Source organism: Mobula hypostoma, chromosome 10 (genome assembly GCF_963921235.1).
Source record: "Mobula hypostoma chromosome 10, sMobHyp1.1, whole genome shotgun sequence".
NCBI lineage: Eukaryota > Metazoa > Chordata > Chondrichthyes > Myliobatiformes > Myliobatidae > Mobula > Mobula hypostoma.
In genome coordinates this window covers 12,938,514-12,959,173 of record NC_086106.1, presented here as the reverse complement: position 1 = coordinate 12,959,173, position 20,660 = coordinate 12,938,514, and the positions used below count along the sequence as shown (strand labels likewise).

Here is a 20,660-nt window from a genome sequence, read left to right as displayed (position 1 = left end):
GAATGCTCCGGATGGCTCTTGACGTGAGTTGGCAACAGCACATGACGAACGTCGAGCTCTATAACGACCTACCGATGCTCACCACTAAAATCGAGGCGAGAAGACTGCAACTAGCAGGGCACTGTCTACGCCACCCCGAGCTACCTGCCCGCCTAGTCATCATATGGGAGCCCAAGCACGGGAGGATGAACCCTGGGCGCCCTCCCAAGACTATGGTCAACACGCTCCTAGAAGACAGTGGCGCGGCGAATGTAGATGAACTGAACACACTGATGAGGGAGAGGGAGAAGTGGAGAGTCCGTCATCGTGCCTGACGCCGGCCCCCTAGGCCTGAGTCGACATAGTAGTGGTAGTAGCATGATTGTTTGGATCTGCGATTGATCCACTTATCCACTTATAAGTCATTTATCATTTATAAGTACTAATTGTTAGAGCAATTTTCGGGGTTAGCACATGTAGCAAATAACTTTAACTGACTTCAGCCACTAGACTTCAGAATCAAATATGAATTGTAGATTAAATTCAGTAAAGCAGCTCTGGACAGTGGGTTCCTTGGATCCACGAACCAAGTTAATTGGAAGAACAGACAATGCCAATTTAAAGTCATTACTTGTGTGTATTTGGGTGTCTGTAATACAGGTGTGATGGTGGGAAGATCCAAGCATTTGAAACTGTTACATGTCATTCGAAGGAAGCATTGTAAATATGGGATTGTCCTTTGAACATTAGCCTAAATTGTCCTTTGGTCTTTCGCAGATAAAATATCCTGTGGTGTTGGTCCAGGCAGTTCTTCTTCCACTGAAAGGAATCTCAATAAGATGCCTGCTTGTCGAATAAAGAGGCTGCTTTATAGCTACCAGTACTTCTCTCCAGTGACTTTGTTCATGCAACAACACTAATGCTTTGGAAAAATATTTTCAGACTGAAGCAATCTAAACTGGACAAAAGGAGAAAGCGAGACAATTTTGTGAATTAGTTGTGAGTGTAGCAACTTTAATAAATGAATCTTGCCACAGGATAAGTTACCATGAATTTGGATTCTACACTAATTTAGAAAAAGTTGGGCAAGTGTGTATGCCACTTTTACAAACACACGGTATCAGGATGCAACTTGTACACCAAGTTTTACAGCAAGACAAACATACACCTAGTCTACTGTACACATTAATAAATACTGTATACACCCTCATAGTGAGGTGCAGATATTCTCCCTTAATTTATGACCAGTCTCATGAGTTACCTTCCTGCTGTTCAAATTAAATGAACAGGCATTGGAACAGCTTATACAGTGAGATGAATTATTACAACGATACAAGTAAAGACACTTAAATATTGCAGACCAAAGTTGGTAGCCGCTTGCCTTACACAATACTAAAACTTTATCTTCAACGGCAGACTCTTTCTCAACATTCGGAATGTAGCAAGCTCAGTTCGGAGACGTAAAAGAAAAAGTTTAAATCCATTTAGAATTTAAAAAAAAATGATTTCAGGTGCTTTCTTGATGTTTTTGGCTGCTGGCTACAGCCATTGTTAGAACCTTTTGGTAAGGCAAAAAAAAACACACACACAAACCCAACAGATAGATTTTTGCCTTTTTTTATTCTTTGCCAGTAAAGGTCTGGTTTATGATCAGGGCTGAGGAAATGCCTTCCCTGGGTTTGGAATATGGCAGGCTGCCTCTGGATCTCTTCAGCAGCTCTGACAGGAGCTCCTTCTTCACAGGTGAGGGAAAGCCTCTCAGTTTAGAAACCCTTAATGTGGCAGTAGGTCTCCAGGGCTGAAAACACAACATACAGCAGCCAAAGGCTCACAAATATAGCGACGGTGAGGATCTTTCCGCGACGCGTACCTCCAAGTTCGCCACCTATGTGTGGCCGTCTTCTGTACAGGAGAACACTGATCGTGACGAAGGCAAAGATAGTAAATAGCGTGACCGAGAAAGCCAGCGAGCCAGGCTGCACGCGAAACTCCATTCCCTTAGAAGCCCAGTAGATGGCAGCAACAGACCAGGCCACTCCAATGCCCAGGAACACATTAACAGCGTTGCTTCCCGTTACGTTCCCAATGGAGGCATCTGCATACTGGTCTTGCAGTGCTGCGACCTTGCTGGCAAAAGTATCTAGAAAAATACCAAAGAGATATCCTTGTTATATTTCCATTGACATAAAAGACCGTAATGCTGTATATAATATTATGCAAAAGTCTTAAGTAAGTATATATACTGCATAGCTAGGGCATCTAAGGCTTTTGCGCGGTATTCTATTGGCTAAAGTGGAGTATATTAAACGGTGAATGAAACAAGATTGGGAGAGAGAACTTAATATGGCCTTTGTTAATGAAGATTGGTTGCGAGTTTTGAAAATGATTAATTCTTCTTCGACATGTGCCAATCACTGTTTAATTCAATTTAAAATTGTTCACCGTTATTATTTAATAAAGGAGAGATTATCTAAAATATTTCCTAACATAGACAACTATTGTGATAGGTGTTAAACTGAAGTAGCCATTTTGTCACATATGTTCTGGTCACGCTCTTCATTAAAATCTTTTTGGAAATCTTTATTATCTACAATTTCTAAAGCTCTGAAAGTTAATTTACAGCCTAATACATTGACTGTCTTATTTGGAATAGTTCCACATAATATTCAGGGTATTTCATCTTCAGACCAACATGTAATTGCATTTGTCACACTGTTGGCAAGAAGGGATATTTTATTGAAATGGAAAGATACCTCTGTCCCTACATTATTTCAATGGTTTTCTCAAGTAATGTCATCTCTTAGCTTGGAAAAAAATTAGAAGTAGAACTTTTGATCCTCGATTCGATTTTGAGAGAAGATGGGGCTCTTTTGCAAAATATTATCATTCAATTTGAATTAATTTATATGGTTTCCTTCCAATCTTATTTTATATAAATGTGAATTGGCGGTTGATGATTTTTCTTCTTTATATATATAGATGATTGTAAGTCATATTGCTCCGGGAGTTGGTTCCTAATGGGTTTTTTTTTCTCCTTTTTCTTCTTTTTTCCTTCTCTTTCTCTTGCAGTTACCGGGTTTTTTCTCTCTTTTAGTAGTTGGGGTTCTCTTTTTCCTTCTTTTCGATATAAAAAATATTATTTTTCATTATCATATTATTCTTAAGTTTTTTTTTTCTTCAGCTTTATTAACTGTATATATATATATTAATTTGCAGTAATCTTGTACCATTTTAAAGTTGTAGAAGATTATGTATCAATAAAAAGATTTTTAAAATGAAAGATGTAGAGTGGAGAGCAAGTTTGTAAGTCTGGCGGGAGTAAAGGATGTTGGGAATAGTGAGGGTGGAGTGCAGTGGGAAGGGTGCGGGACAGGCGTTAGAGAAGGAGTATCAGGTGGGGGGGGGGAAACGGCGCGGGTGCAGACACACCTAGCCCTGAGACACCAGGCAAGGTCATTTGATTCCAAACAATTGGTTTATTGATCGTTACAGAATGTCTCTCTGGTGCTCCCCTCTTCCTTCCCCTTTTCCCAACCAGGATTCCCCTCTCCCTGCCCCCTTCCCACTCTCAGTCCACAATAAAGACCCATATCTGAATCAGGTTTATCATCACTCACATATGTCATGAAATTTGGTTTTTTTGCAGCAGTACAGTGCAATTCATAGAATTACTACAGTACTGTACAAAAGTCTTAGTTGTATTTATATATAGGGTACCTAAGACTTTTGCACTGTACTGTAGTAATTATATATACAATATGTATGTATGTGTGTATATATATATATATATATATATATATATATATATATACATACATACACCTACCACTTTTGCAGAGTACTGTATAACTGGTAGAACCATGTTCACTGTCTCTATGACTGTCTGCTTTTGCCCACTTTCAGTGCGACTTCAGATGGGTCAAAAATAGTGACATAGAAATTTGTTCACACAACTCCAAATTAAAATGTCATATACTTGAATATTTGTTTAAGCAGGGGTAGAGCAAGTATTTGCCCTTTTAGGTGTCTGCACCCACCAACTGGGTCGTGAGTTCGAGCCCCAGCCGAGGGAACGTGTTGTGTCCTTGAGCAAGGCACTTAATCACACATTGCTCTGCGACGACACGGGTGCTAAGCTGTATGGGTCCTAATGCCCTTCCCTTGGACAACATCGGTGTCGTGGAGAGGGGAGACTTGCAGCATGGGCAACTGCCGGTCTTCCATACAACCTTGCCCAGGCCTGCGCCCTGGAGATTGAAGACTTTCCAGGCACAGATCCATGGTCTCACAAGACTAACAGATGCCTTAAACCCACCACAGAATTTCACTCCTGCCTCTCAGTAGATATCAGAATCAGGTTTATTATCACTGACATATATTGTGAAATTTGTTGTTTGCGGCAGCAGTACAGTGCAATGCATAAAAAGTAAATAAAATTAAGTGGTGTATAAATACAGCAGCAATAATAAGGTTTATTTTCCAGAAGGCGGAGGGGAAGAATCTGTTCCTAAAATGATGAGTGTGTGCCTTCAGGCTCCTTTGCCTCCTCCCTGGTGGTAGTTGTCGAAAGAGGGCATGTCCTGGGTGATGGGGATCCTTAAAGATAAACGCCATCCTTTGAGGTATCACCTTTTGAAGATGTCCTAAATAGCGGGGAGGCTAGCGCTCATGATGGAGCTGGTTGAGATTACAACCTTCTGCAGCTTTTTCCAATCCTGTGCAGTGGCCCCTCCATACCAGACGGCGATGTTACCAGTACATCTGTAGACATTTGCTGGAGTCTTTGATGACATACCAAATCTCCCCAAGCTCCTAATGAAGTAAAGCCACTGGATTGCCTTCTTTGTAATTGCATCAATATGTTGGACCCAGGATAGATCTTCAGAGATGTTGGCACCCTGGAACTTGAAACTGCTCACCCTTTCCACTGCTGATCCTTCAATGAGGACTGGGGTGCCTCCCCTCAACTTCCCCTTCCTGAAGTCCACGAACAATTCCTTGGTCTTGCTGACATTGAGTGCAATGTTGTTGTGACAACTCTATTAAACTAGCTGACCTGTCTTATTCCTGCACACTTCCTCGTCACTGTCTGAGATTCTGCCGACAACAGTTGTGTTATCAGTGAATTTACAGATGGTGTTTGCTTTATGCCTGGTCGCATTCATGGGTATGGAGAGATTTCCCTCAGCACATTTATACCTTTCTAAAACACCCCTAAATGCTGTAAAGAGTACTAACATACAGAAGTCGTTTGAAGTGAGATTTTCAACTTTGCTGGAATAAAAATCACAATTCTTACTTAGTAACTCAATATCCAAGTATTATAGATACAACTTCTCCTGTCAAACAGTTTGAACAGTGGCCAATCAGAGATCAGAAGCGAGAGAGAGGTGACTCACAGAGGGTGGTGATTGTGCATTAAAAAGCAGCACCTTGTGGGAGTTTCAGAATTTGAAAAGCGGCCAATCAAAGATTGGAAGCGAGAGAAGAGGTGCTTCACCCAGATTGGCAAGTGAACATTAAAAAGTAGCGCTTCGCAGAAGCTTTGGCGTTTGAACAGCAGATGATCAGAGATCAGGATTCATTAGCAAATTAAAATAAGGCAGCGGCAAGCGGAAGCAGTCTTCATTGGAGCGGCCATCGTGGGAGTGGTCAATGTTAGAGTGGGATGAGAAGTAGAGTGACAATAACCTATCCCTCAACATCAGCAAGATGAAGGAATTGGTTGTTGACTTCAGAAGGATTACCGGACCGCACGACCCCATTTACATCGATGGTTTGCAAGTGGAACAGGTCAAAAGTTTTAAGTTCCTTGGGGTCAATATCACAAATGACCTGACTTGGTCCAGCCAGACAGAGTCCACTGCCAAGAAGGCCCACCAACGCCTTTACTTCCTAAGAAAGCTAAAGAAATTTGGCTTGTCCCCTAAAACCCTGACTAATTGTTATAGATGCACCGTAGAAAGCAATCTTCTAGGGTGCATCACAACCTGGTACGGAAGTTGTCCTATCCAAGACCGGAAGAAGCTGCAGAAGATCGTGAACACGGCGCAGCACATCACACAAACCAATCTTCCGTCCGTGGACTCACTTTACACCGCACGCTGTCGGAGCAGTGCTGCCAGGATAATCAAGGACACGACCCACCCAGCCAATAGACTTTTCAGCCCTCTTCCCTCCGGGAGAAGGCTCAGGAGCTTGAAGACTCGTACGGCCAGATTTGGGAACAGCTTCTTTCCAACTGTGATAAGACTGCTGAACGGATCCTGACCCGGATCTGGGCCGTAATCTCCAAATATCCGAACCTGCCTCTCGGTTTTTTTTGCACTAACTTACTTTCCATTTTCTATTTTCTATTTATGATTTATAATTTAAATTTTTAATATTTACTATCGATTTGTACTCCAGGGAGTGGGAAGCGCAGAATCAAATATCACTGTGATGATTGTACGTTCTAGTATCAATTGTTTGGCTGCAATAAACTATAAAGTACGATTTGGGGCTTTAGCTCTTCGGAGCTTCAGCAAGGAGAAGCTTATATGAGTGAAGGTGAAAAGGTGTCGCCAGATTTTTTTTTCCAGTTTATTTATTATTTCCTTCTTTATAATTGCACAGTTAGAGCAATAGGCCGGATAGTTGAATGCACCTCTTGTGAGATGTGGGAGGGCAGTGTACCTGATGACTTCACCTGCAAGAAGTGTATCCAGCTGCAGTTCGTAGCATTCTGAGTTAAGGAGTTGGAGCTGGAATTGGTTGAGCTCCAGACTATTTGGGAGGCTGAGGGGGTAATTGACAGGATATATAGAGAGGTAGTTACACTCAAGTTGCCGGGCATAGAAAATTGAGTGACGGGGTAAAGGAGCCAGTGCAGAGTACCCCTGTAGTCATCCCCTCCACAGCAGGTATATCATTTCAGATACTAATGGGGGAGATGGCTTAGCAAAGGAAAGTCCCAGTGATCAAGTCTCTGGCACTGAGTCTGGCTCTGTGGCTCAGAAGGGAAGGGGTCGGTGGGTGGGGGATAACAGGTGAGCTGTGATGAGGGGAACAGACAGGAGGTCCTGTAGACAAGAATGAGATTCCCAGACAGTATGCTGCCTCCTGGGTGCCAGGGTGCAGGACATCTCAAATCGAGCCCTCAGCATTTTTAAGTGGGAGGATGAGGCAGCCAGGGGTCATGATCCGTGTCGGTACCAATGACATAAGCAGGGACAGTGATGAGGATCTGCAAAGTGAGTTTGGAGAGTTAGGGGCTAAGTTAAAGGGCAGGACCTTCAGGGTTGTGATCTCAGGATTGCTACCCATGCCACGTGTGAGTGAGGCCAGAAATAAGAAGATAATACAGTTTAATACATTACTCAAGAGTTGGTGTAGAAGGGAGGGCTTCAGATTTTTGGATCATTGGGCTCTCTTCCAGGGAAAGTGGGACCTGTGGTGAAGAGACAGTTGGCACCTAAACTGGAGGGGGTCTAATATTCTAGCATAAGGTTTGTTAGTACTGCATGGGGCGGTGGTTGCTTTAACCAGAATTGCAGGGGAATGGGAACCAGCATGCCAGATCAGTTAGTGGAGAGGCTGTGGAGACAGATATTGTTAAGGCCTCAGGCAAAGTCAGGAATCAAAAGGTTGAGCATGGTGCGACTAGTGTCCTGAGCTGTGTATGTTTCAACCCAAGAAATATTTTAGGAAAGGCAGATGAGCCAGGGCACGAACAACACACATAATTATGATCTTGAAGCTATTAGTGAGACATGGTTGCAGGAGGAGCAGGACTGGCAGCTCAGTATTCTGGGTTTCTGTTGTTTTAGACGTGATCGAGCAGGAGGGATTAAAGGGGGAGGGGTGGCATTACTGGTTAGGGAAAATGTGCCTGCGGTGCTCTGTCAGGACAGACTGAAGAACTAAGGATGGATGGAAGTAAGGAACTAGAAAGGTATGTCCACATTAATGGGATTATATTATAGAGCAGCCTACAGTCCACAGGATTTAGAGGAACAAATTTGTTGAGAGATCGCGGACTGTGGCAAGAAACATAAGTTTGTGATGGGAGGTGATTTTAGCTTTCCAGCTATCGACTGGGACTCCCATTCCGTAGAAGGACTAGATGGAAGAGAGTTTGCCAAATGTGTTCAGGAAAGTTTCTTTAATCAGTACATAGAAACCCCAGTGAGAGAGTGTGCAATACTAGATCTCCTATTAGTCATAGTCATACTTTATTGATCCCGGGGGGGGAATTGGTTTTCGTTACAGTTGCACCATAAATAATAAATAGTAATAAAACCATAAATAGTTAAATAGTAATATGTAATTTATGCCAGTAAATTATGAAATAAGTCCAGGACCAGCCTATTGGCTCAGGGTGTCTGACCCTCCAAGGGAGGAGTTGTAAAGTTTAATGGCCGCAGGCAGGAATGACTTCCTATGACGCTCTGTGCTGCACCTCGGTGGATTAGGGAATGAGACAGGCCAGGTGACAGAAGTTTGTGTAAGGAAACACTTTGCCTCTAGTGATCACAATGCTGTTAGCTTCAAGGTAAAACTGAGGGGAGATTTGAAGGGATTATACGTAATTATGAGGGATATAGATAGGGTAAATGCAAGCAGACTTTTTCCGCTGAGGTTGGGTGGGACTACAACCAGAGGTCATGGGTTAAAGGTAAAAGATGAAATGGTTAAGGGGAACATGAGAGGAAACGTCTTCACTCAGAGGGTGGTGAGAGTGTGATGCGAGCTCAATTTCAATGTTTAAGAGAAGTCTGGATAGGTACATGGATGGGAGGGATATGGAGTGCTATGGTCTGGGTTCAAGTGGATGAAACTAGCAGTTCAAATGGTTCAGAACGCAATAGATGGGCTGAAGGCCCTGCTTCTTTTCAGTAGTTTTCCGTGACTCTATGAAAACCAACATTTAAGCTGCACCCACATGCCTCACAGAAACTTGTAACCTCTCCAATCTTAAATACACAACATTTCACCTGACTAGAATAGATGATAAGGTCATCCTCATCTTGGGACCTTTCCAGATTGTTGCTACTGTTTGTTATCTCTGCTACGTCAGAGTTTGCTGCCTACTGATCTTCCGAAGTCACCCAAAGTTCATATTCCGAGGAGAGAAAACGACATTTACTTTCCTTAGATCAGGCAGCAACTTGTTGGGGAATGAACAGTCGACGCTGCAGGACAAGACCCTTCATCAGGACTGAAATGTCGACTACTTATTCTCCTCCGTAGCTGCTGCCTGGCCTGCTGAGTTCCTCCAGCATTTTGAGTGCGTTACCCTGGATTTACAGCATCTGTGGAATTTCCCTTTTGCCTACGGGAGCAGCCAAAGTGAACATAAGCATCTGCCTGCTTTCAAAGTTTGGAATATATCTATTATCAAAGTATGTATACTTTATACAACCTTGAGATTTGTCTCCTTACAGGCAGCAAACAAAGAAACCCAATCGAGTCCATTAAAACAGAACAGGACCATTGACTACCCAAGGTGCAGAGAGGGGGGAAAGAAAACAAATCATGCCAACAATAAAAGTGAGCCAATGGTATTCAGAATTGAAGCTCGTGATGACGGTGAGTCACAGACGCGAAGCAAGTCATCACTGCAGCCGGTCCAGGAGCCCATTAGCTGCAGGCCACAGCCTCAGTCAGCGCAGGGACGAGTAAATCTCGTGGAGCGGCGAGCTGAACCGGCCAGTCCCTCGCCTCCGGCCGCAGCACCCTGACCTTCCCGATCTGTCCCGGCGCCTAAATCGTCCACACCTTGGGTATTTCTGCGCTCTCGGACACGGGCCTTGCTGTCTCGATATGCCCTCAGGCCTGAGAGTTGCCACCTTGATTTGGCCCATACCCGACCTTTCCCCTTAGGCTTGGCCAGCACTTAAATCGATCAAACGTAAATCAATTATCAGCTTCCCCAAAGTACAGGGATTCTGAGATTGCATTTCTATCTGAATATGATTATATGATATATATGTACAGTATGTGAAATACATCTTATGGCAATGTTTGTTTGATGATGAAATTCAATAAAAAATAAATTACAAAAAAAAGAAAGGCTTTGCTGTAGCCTTCAAAGGTTTTCCTGGCTCTCCTGAACACACAGAGATGCTGCCTGGCCTGCTGCGTTCACCAGCAACTTCTATGTGTGTTGGTTGTATAACTTGTCTGCTGGGGGCACTGTTCTCCACCAACTTGTCCGTGGACCTCTTATCCCGAAGCATTCTGCCCTCTTCCCAACGTGCTGGCATCTATCCCTTTGGTGCCAACAATTCCCAGCAGCTCAAAGTGTGTTCCTTTGATTGTGGTATGTTCTTTTTAAGAAATGGCTTCAGATATTAAACCTATCAACCTCTGCTTTAAGTGTACCCAATGACTTGGCAACCACAGCCATCTGTGGCACTAAATTCTACAGATTCACCAACTTCCGGATAAACAAATTCCTCCTCATCTCTGTTCTAAAGGGACATCCTCATATTTTGAGCTATGCCCTTTCCCACTCACTATAGGATACGATCTCTGCACATTCACTCTCTCTAGGCCTTTCAATACTTGATATTGAAATGCTGGTCTGCTGATGGAGGTAGAGGTCCTGAATGTTCTCACAGGCAAAGACAAGCAGGCTGAAACTCACCAGATACTATCTCTGTACCATTATATATTGTGTAATATAGTTTTAAAAAAGTTTTAAAAAATGCGTTTTGGGGTATTATAAGGAGTAACTTTAATTTTGGATGGTAGAGTAGAGATATGTCTCTATCAGAGGAGGTGTAAGGTACTCCTTCCCTCCGCTAGCCTGCAGGTCACCCTTGGGCAAGGTGTAGCACCTGCTTAGCCCCCCGATCAGGGTCACGTGAAGCCATGGGGGCAGGTGGTGGATGGTCGTACGAGCAGCCGGTGCAGATCACAAGTCCTGGTTATGCGACCACTGACGCCAGGCAGACAATCTCTGAAGAGTATTGATAATGGCTGGGGCTACCTGTCTTGTAAGGACACTGCCCAGAGGAAGGCAGTGGCAGACCACTTCTGTAGAAAAATTTGCCAAGAACACCCACCATGACCGCCCACGTGATTCGACATGGCACATAATGGTAATTATGAACATCCCATTGTAGGGAAAATCTGTCAATCCATCACCAAAAAAAATGCTGAATTAACATTTACTTTGCAGAGTACAAAGTAAATGGCAGGATACTTGGTAGTGTGGAGGAGCAGAGGGATCTCGGGGTACATGTCCACAGATCCCTGAAAGTTGCCTCACAGGTAGATAGGGTAGTTAAGAAAGCTTATGGGGTGTTAGCTTTCATAAGTTGAGGGATAGAGTTTAAGAGTCGCGATGTAGTGATGCAGCTCTATAAAACTCTGGTTAGGCCACACTTGGAGTACAGTGTCCGGTTCTGGTCACCTCACTATAGGAAGGATGTGGAAGCACTGGAAAGGGTACAGAGGAGATTTACCAGGATGCTGCCTGGTTTAGAGAGTATGCATTATGATCAGAGATTAAGGGAGCTAGGGCATTACTCTTTGGAGAGAAGGAGGGATGAGAGGAGACATGATAGAGGTGTACAAGATAATAAGAGGAATAGATAGAGTGGATAGCCAGCGCCTCTTCCCCAGGGCACCACTGCTCAATACAAGAGGACATGGCTTTAAGGTAAGGGGTGGGAAGTTCAAGGAGGATATTAGAGGAAGGATTTTTACTCAGAGAGTGGTTGGTGCGTGGAATGCACTGCCTGAGTCAGTGGTGGAGGCAGATACACTAGTGAATTTTAAGAGACTGCTAGACAGGTATATGGAGGAATTTAAGGTGGGGGGGTTATATAGGAGGCAGGGTCTGAGGGTCGGCACAACATTGTGGGCCGAAGGGCCTGTACTGTGCTGTACTATTCTACGTTCTATGTTCTAACAGAGTTTATACTTTGGCTGTCCCTGAAGTTGTGTCCTTTCGTTAACATTCCAGACACATACATACACTCAGTGGCCATTTTATCAGGTGCACCTGTACACCTGCTCATTAATGCAAAAATTGAGTCAGCCAATCATATGGCAGCAACTCAATACATTAAAGCAATCGCCTCTGATCTGGGCCGACATTTACGTGCCAGGCGGCACCTAATTAATTAGCTTGTTTACTTCGGCTTTTTTCTTAAAGATGTGCTGGGTGCGTCCCGGCTACCACTGCACTCCTGCATGCTTGCTCCCGCATGCAGGAGGCTGCGGACCACTGCATTAAAACATGCAGACATGATGAAAATGTTCAGTTGTTGTTCAGACCAAACATCAGAATGGGGAACAAATATATCAGAATCAGCATCAGATTCAGGTTTATTATCACTGGCGTGTGTCGTGAAATTTGTTAACCTAACTGCAGCTGTTCAATGCAATACATAATATAGAAGAAAAATAAATAGATAAATATATTATAATATATGTATATTGAATAGATTAAAAATTGTGCAAAAACAGAAATAATATATATTAAAAAGTGAGGTGGTGTTCATGGGTTCAATGCCCGTTTAGGAATCACACGGCAGAGGGGAAGAAGCTGTTCCTGAATCGCTGAGTGTGTGCCTTCAGGCTTCTGTACCTCCTACCTGATGGTAACAGTGAGAAAAGGGCATGTCCTGGGTGATGGGGGTCCTTAACAATGGACGCTGCCTTTCTGAGACACCGCTCCTTGAAGATGTCCTGGGTACCATCTGAGTGGCTTTGACCAGGGAGTAACACACATCAAAGTTGCTGGTGAACGCAGCAGGCCAGGCAGCATCTCTAGGAAGAGGTACAGTCGACGTTTCAGGCCGAGACCCTTCTTCAGGACTCTGACCAGGGAGTAATTGTTTGTGTTAGACAGGGTGGTTTGAGTATCTCAGAAACTGCTGATCACCTGGGATTTTCACCCACAATAGTCTCTAGAGTTTACAGGGAATGGTGTGCAAAACAAACAAAAAAAAAACCATCCAGTAGGCAGCAGTTCTGTGGGTTAAAATGCCTCGTTAATGAGAGAGGTCAGAGGAGAACGGCCAGACTTTTTTGAGCTGACAGGAGAGCGACAGTAACTCGAATATATGCTACATCAGTGGTGTGCAGAAGAGCGTCTCTGAATGCACAACATGTCGAATGTTGAAGTGGACGGCTACACCAGCAGAAGACCATGAACATGCTCTCGGGGGCCACTTTATTACGTAAATCCTGAACCATTCCTTAGCATTACCTCAGGAGTACAATCAAGCGGAAGAGAGCAATTGATTACAAATTTAATTTGTTCAGTACAACATTGTGGATCTTTCTGGTGATGTACTGTTCTATGCTCCTGTCACAACCAGGGGTTGTTTTTAAAAGAAAAAGAAAAGATTCTTTTTAATTCTACATGGGTTTCATTTTCTTAGTGTCCCCTTGTGGGTTTGCAGTGTTCCTGGGACCGTTTAACTTTTATGTCGAATCGTTTGTCTTTGGACCAGCTCTGGATTTTCACTTTGTGTTGCAGCTGTCTCATTTGGGATCGTGCGGATTGTTAAACTCTTTGTATTTATCACTTTTATTCAATTTGGGATATTTTAATTAGCACGGGTTTTTCAATGTCCTGTATTGTAGTTGCTGTCTTTGGGGATTATTGCTTCGTCTGGACGCCAGGGCTGTCTGATTGGTCCTGAATTCCCACGTGCTCCATGGGGCCTGCCAACCCGTCAATGAGGCTCCTTGTCTGGCAAAACTCAAACTGAGCTCCTCTCTGTATTGTGAGTGATATCTGTTCTTCAAGATTCTGTAGAGTTTGCATGGGGTAATTTTGTATTAAGTCTTCTGTTTTGTTTGAATAGCTGAAGTCTCTGTGATTCCTGCACTCAAGTTTGCTAGTGATGCTGAGAGTTCCATTTTCTATAAGCCAGTGAGTTCCAATGTCAACGTACCACTGTGAAAGTTTTCTTCCAAAACTGTATTCAACAGAGTTAGCACATTTCTGCTTTATTCGTTGTAATTGTGAAGTATGCTTTTATAATTAAAACGATTGCTGTAAAGCAGGAGTTCCTAACCTGGGATCCATGGACCCCTCGGTTAATGGTAAGGCTCCATAACACAAAAAGACTCTATGAGATTTTAAAAACGCAAACACGAGGAAATCTGCAGATGCTGGAATTTCAATCAACACACATAAAGGTTGCTGGGGGAATGCAGCAGGCCAGGCGGCATCTCTAGGAAGAGGTACAGTCGACGTTTCGGGCCAAGGTCTCGGCCTGAAACTTCGACTGTACCTCTTCCTAGAGATGCTGCCTGGCCTGCTGCGTTCCCCCAGCAACTTTTATGTGTGTTTCCATGAGATTTTGATGGCTCTGGGCCTGTATTCACTAGAGTTCAGAAGAGTGAGGGCTGACCTCATTGAAACCTATCGAATGGTGGAAGGTCTTGATGGAGAGGATGTTTCCTATGGTGGCAGAGTCTAAGACCAGAGGACACAGCCTCAAAATAGAGGGGCGTCCTTTTAGAATGGGGATGAGGAGGAATTTCTTTAGCCAGAGAGTGGTGAATCTGTGGAATTCTTTACCACGGTCAGCTGGGGAGGCCAAGTCTTTATGTATATTTAAGGCAGAGGTTGATAGATTCGTGATTGGTCAGGGCATGAGGGGATATGGGGAGAAGGCAGGAGACTGGGGCTGAGAGGAAAATTTTATAAAAAAGGTTGGGACTCCTTGCCGTAAAGGAACACTCCAAATCTGACCAGTGTGCTGAGATTATCTTGCACTCAAGCTTGTTGTGAATCAGGATATTGTTTTCAGCTTCATGGATTATTTCTAAAATGAATGCCTAACTGAGTAGAAATGGAGAATGCCGGGAAAATCCCCACAAGAAGTAGTGGATTCAGCCCTGTATAATCCAACCACTGAGCACATCTACATGAAACGCTGACATAGGAAAGCAGTATCCATCATCAGAGATCCCCACCCCTCAGGCCAGCCTCACTTCTCGCTGCTGCCATCAGGTAGAAGGTACAAGGGCCTCAGGACTCGCACCACCAGGTTCAAAAGCAGTTACTACCCCTCAACCACCAGACTCTTGAACAATTCACTTGCGCCATCATTGAAAATGTTCCTACATCCAATGATCTCACTTTAAGGACTTTTTATCTCATTATCTCATGTTCTCCTTATTTATTACTATTTATTTATATTTGCATTTGCACAGTTTGCTGTCTTCTGCACTCTGGTTGATCTTTCATTGATCCTGTTATAGTTACTATTCTACTGTATAGATTTGCAAGAAATTGGATTGCAGGTTGTATATGGTGACATATATATACTTTGATAATAATTTACTTTGAACTTTAGTTCTATTCTTCCAACTTCTACCCACAGACCTGCAAATTCTTGCCTTTCAAATACTTACCCAGGCCCTTTTTAAACAGTGTAATTGAATCTGACACTAATCTGACCCCCGATACTCCAATCTACTCCTGGACCTAATGTCTAAATAAAGTTAACATGATTATCTTTGTCCAGTCCCTTCTCTGGCCAACTGAAATGTGCCTTTCTAACTTGTGCTATGTGGCACCCTCTGGTACCACTTTTTACTCAAACAACACACCTCTTGGAATTACAGTATTATGTAAAAATCTTAGGCACATATATATATCTGAGACTTTTGCATAGTACTGTATTTGTCAACATGGAGTTGAGAGCAAGTTTGTAAATCTGGCGGGAGCAAAAGATGTTGGGAATGGTGAGGGTAGAGTGCCGCAGGAGGGGTGTGGGACAGGTGGTGGGGAAGGAGTGCCAGATGCGGGGGGAAGTGGTGTGGGTGCAGACACACCCAGCCCTGAGACACCAGACAAGGTCATTTGATTTCAAACAATTGGTGTATTGATCATTACAGAATGTCTCTCTGGTGCCTCCTGCCCCCTTCCCCTTTTCCCAACCATGATTCTCCTCTCCCTGCCCCCTTCCCACTCTCAGTCCACCATGGAGACCCATATCAGAATCAGGTTTATCTCTCTCATATATGTCACGAAACTTGGTTTTCTTTTGTGTCAGCAGTACAGTGCAATACATAAAATCACTACAGTACTGTGCAAAAGTCTTAGGCACCCTAGCTATATGTATGTGCCTAAAAATTTACTGTACATAGTACCGTATGTTTCTCAAAATTACTTTTTTTCCCCATGAGGATTTTTATGTGATGCTAAATCCTGACGTAAAGGATTATATTCCTAATCCAAGAGATAGATTTGTTTAGGCAAGGTGTAAAATGATGGGATTTGTATCGTGCAACACACACACACACAAAATGCTGGAGGAGATCAACAGTTCAGTACTTATGCCGAGTTACTAATGGATTAGGAACACAAATGGGTCTCTTGGCTCCTTGAGCTTGCAATGCCAATCCGTCAGATCATAAGGCAATAATTCCATAAGATAAAGGAGCCCAGCTGGTCCATCAAGTCTGCATTTCATCATAGCTGACCCATTCTCCCTCTCTGCCCCAATCTCATGCCTTCTCACCATATTCCTCCATGCCCTGACTAATCAAGAATCTATCAGCCCTCTCTGCCACCTGTCCCACACCCCTCCCACCCTGCTCCACCTCACCATTCCCAACATCATCTACTCCCGCCAGATTTACAAACTCACTCTCTGCTCCACGTTGACAAATAAAGCGTTAAATATATATCCAACAACTTGGCCTCCACAACCACACCTGGCAACAGATTCACCATTTTCTGGCTAAAGAAATTCCTCCTCATCTCCATTCTGGATGAAGAGCCCTCTATTCTGAGTTTGTGTTCTCTGGTCTTTGAATTCCCCACCATAGGAAACATCCTCTCCAAATCCACTCTATCGAGTGGATCTATCATGGACCTATCTGTCTGTAAACTCAATCCCATATTCCTCTTTAATGGTCTTCTACTCCCTTGTTTATCAAGAATCTGCTTATCTCTGCTTCCTTGAAAAAAAATCAAAGAGCAACACACACAAAATGCTGGAGGAACTCAGCAGGTCAGTCAGCACCTGCAAAAATGAATAAACAGTCGATGTTTCAGGCCGAGACCCTTCTTCGGGACTGGGAAGGAATGGGGAAAGGTGCCAGAGTAAGGTGGGGGGGGGGATGGAGGACAAGTTAGGAGGTGATAGGTGAAGCCAGGTGGGTGAGGGATGGGGGAATGAAGTAAGAAGTTGGGAAGTCATGATCAGAAGAGGCAAAGGGCCAGAGAAGAAGGAATCTTATAGGAGAGGAGAAAGGATCTTGGGAGAAAGGGATGGTGGAGGGGCACCAAGGGAAGGTGATAAGAAAAGGTAAGCACCAGAGTGGAGAAATTAGGAAGAGGGAAGGAGAAAGGAGAAAAGATTACTGGAATTTGGAGAAATCGGTGTTCATGCCATCAATTTGGAGGCTCCCCAGATGGAATAAGAGGTGTTGCTCCTCCAACCTGAGAATGTCCTCATCATGGAAGAGGAGGCCATGGAATGACATGTTGGAATAGTGCAACCTTACATGACTTAGTCGTATGCCTAAGAATTTTACTGCAAGCTGTTAGCGTGGTGACCTTTGTGTTGTCAAACCATCATGAAATCAGCCACTTAACCACCATCTGCCGACAGCTTTGTCCCGAAGCAAGATGGGACTCCCTGACAGTGATGGGAATGACAGCAATCTGCTCATAATCTGTAAAGACAACATTTTCTCCTGTTTGCTGCTACCTCCTGCAACCCAACATCAAAGCTCTTTGTTAGCTGGGTGCTTTGTACAGTCTAACACTACTAATAGACTGTTCAAATATGCATTACTTTTTGCTAATGTTGCATTGTTTACCTTGTGATGAATCAGCTATTTTGCGAATGTGTGGGCTATTTATTATCTTCCTACAAATTTACGCTTCTTTAATGTTTCACATGGAGCCGTTTATTAACTGATTTATGTTTGTGTTTTATTAATTTCTGTGCTGCTGATACCCAAAAGCCACAGAGTTCTGCAGCCAAGAATCAGGCCTATCAGCCCACCATGCTGAACTGTTAACTCTGCCTAGTCCCACTGGCCATACCTAGACCATAACTCTCCATACCCAGACCATAACTCTCCATACCCCTCCCATCCATGTACTTATCTCAATTTCTCTTAAATGTTGCAATCAGACCGGCATCCACCACATTCGCTGGCAGCTCGCTCCACAATCACACCCCACTCTGAGTGAAGAAGTTCCTCTTCTTGGTTCCCTTAACCATTTCACCTTTCACCCTTAACCTATGACCTCTAGTTCTTGTCTCACCCAACCTCAGTGGAAAATTGACTGCTGGCATTTAGCCTGTTTATACCCCTCTTAACTTTGGATACCTCTGTAGTGTCCTGGTTCATATTTATTTTACTGTCATTTTGTTCTGTATTTCATTTTGTTCTGTTCTCTGCGAGCTGCTTGTTTGGGTTACTGCTGAAGAGAAGAGATAGGAGAATTGTGTGCCATCCAATTAGGATGGCCGGATTGAGGGGCGGTTTCTCTGATGAGGGACACCAAGGTTAGGCTTGGGGTCTTTTGTTAAGGAAAGAAAACAGAAGACACCGGAGAGAAGAGGTCGTAAGATTTGACCCGGAGCGGGGACATGATTCAACTGAACCAGAATGTTTCACTATCAAATCTCCCCTCATACCCCAAAATACCAGGAAATAACATCCTAACCTTTTCCTATAATTCAGGTACTTAAGTTCCACCAACATCCTTGTGAATTGTCTCTGTACTCTTTTAATTTTATTGATATCTTTCCTGTACGTAGGTTAACCAGAGCCTGGCCTCAAATTTGACCAAATGTGGCCTCATCGATATCTTACACAACTTCAACATGACACCCCAACTCTTGTACACAATACTTAAGGTGGTGATGAGCTGCCTTCTTGAACTGCTACAGCCCCTGAGGTGTAGGTACACCCACAGTGCTGTTAGGGAGGGAATTCCATGATTTTGACCCAGCGACAATGAAAGAACAAACAGCGATATGTTTCCAAGTCAGGCTGGTGAGTGACTTGGAGTGGGATCTCAGGTGTCTGCTGTTCTCGTCCTTCTAGATGGTAGTGGTCGTGGGTCAGGAAGGTGCTGCCTTAGGAACTTTGGTGTGTTATTGCAGTGCACCTTGTAGATAGTACACACTGCTACAACTGTTGGTCGATGGTAGAGGGATTGGATGCTTGTGGAAGGGGTACCAATCAAGTGGGCTGCCTTGTACTGGATGGTGTCGAGCTCCTTGAGTGTTGATGGAGCTGTGCTCATCCAGGCGAGTGGCGAGTATTCCAGTACACTCCTGACTTGAACCTTGTAGATGGTGGACAGGCTTTGGGGAGCCAGGAGATGAGTTACACGCTGCAGGATTCCTAGCCTTTGACCTGCTCTGGTAGCTATGGTGTTTATATGGTTAGACCAGTTCAGTTTCCAGTCAATGGCAACCCCCAGGATGTTGATAGTAGAGGATTCACTGATGGTGATGCCACTGAGTGTCAAGGGAATATAAGATGTTGCCCCTCCACCATAAGGGTGGCCCTCATCTTGGCACAAGAGGAGGCCATGAACCACCATTTTTTTTCTTTAATCCATCTTAAACATTTCTATTACTCATGGTGGTTTTGCTTTATTCCAGATGGCTACCAACTACTCAGCTCTATCACTGCCACAGGATACTAAGCAGTGGAGCAGAAATCACAGGATCCAAAATCACTTGTTCCTGCAATGTCAGGAAAAAAATGAATGGGGGGTGGGGTGGGAATCCCATTCTGACTTAATTTTCTTTCTATTCCATGAGAAGTTTCATGGCCTGAGTTCCCAGTCTCTGGTTAACCCGAACTCTAGGAAAATGGTAATTTATTTAGAATTTAGACCACAATATCACAAGACATAGGAGCAGAATTAGGGCATTCAGCCCATCGAGTCTGCTCCGCCGTTCCATCCCGGATCCCACTCAACCCCATACACATTGCCTTCTCGCCATATCCTTTGATGATCTGACCAATCAGGAAATGATCAACTTCCTTCCTAAATATACCCATGAACTTGACCTCCACTGCAGTCTTTGGCAAGAGCATTCCACAGATTCACTACCCTCTGGCTAAAAAAAACCCTCCTTACCTCTGTTCTAAAGGGTCCACCCCTCCATTTCTCACACAAACTTAAATAAGAAAGCTTACAAGCTCACCTTTCTGCTTCTGTATAAATGGAAATTTGATATGTCCTTTATGTTACTTGTCCAATCATTAAGTGAATTTAAGATCCTAACCTTCATTCCCATACCTGAAAACCCAATCCAATGAAGTTTTTCTGGACGTCATTTCCAAATGGAATTTTCAGGACATTTATCCAATAACTGCTATGGTATGAAACCCAAATTTCGTAGTGATATGAACAAAAAAACTGCTGGAAGATCTCAGCAGGTCAAGCAGCATCTGTGCAGGCAAAGTATAGTCAAAGTATTAGGTCAAGATCCTACTTTAGGACATGGATTGCTGCATTTGGAACACTGCAAACTTCTAATCTGCATGCCTCCAAGAAATGTTACATGCATGATACATTATCCCAGTGCTCCATGTGTTTACATGACAGCACAAGTCAAGCGTTCCACGTTAAAGGATAAATATCGATTGGATACAAGAGGGACAGAGCTAAGAAAATGCCAAATGGCTGCTTCTTTGAGCTCATCTAGGGGAACAGTTTAAATTCCTCTCTT

At 43.6% G+C, this 20,660-nt stretch overlaps 1 protein-coding gene across 2 annotated transcripts in view; it reads right to left on the bottom strand.

Moving 5' to 3' along the window:
- Positions 1-787: 787 nt before the first annotated feature.
- The window catches only part of LOC134352661 (sodium/calcium exchanger 3-like), a 656,469-nt gene continuing 636,596 nt past the window's right edge, over positions 788-20,660 (bottom strand). For both annotated transcript variants that reach the window (XM_063060006.1, XM_063060005.1), the window contains exon 8: positions 788-2,119. In XM_063060006.1, the coding sequence (XP_062916076.1) occupies positions 1,743-2,119 (377 nt within the window). In that variant the 3' untranslated portion in view covers positions 788-1,742. The remainder of the gene's footprint in view (positions 2,120-20,660) is intronic.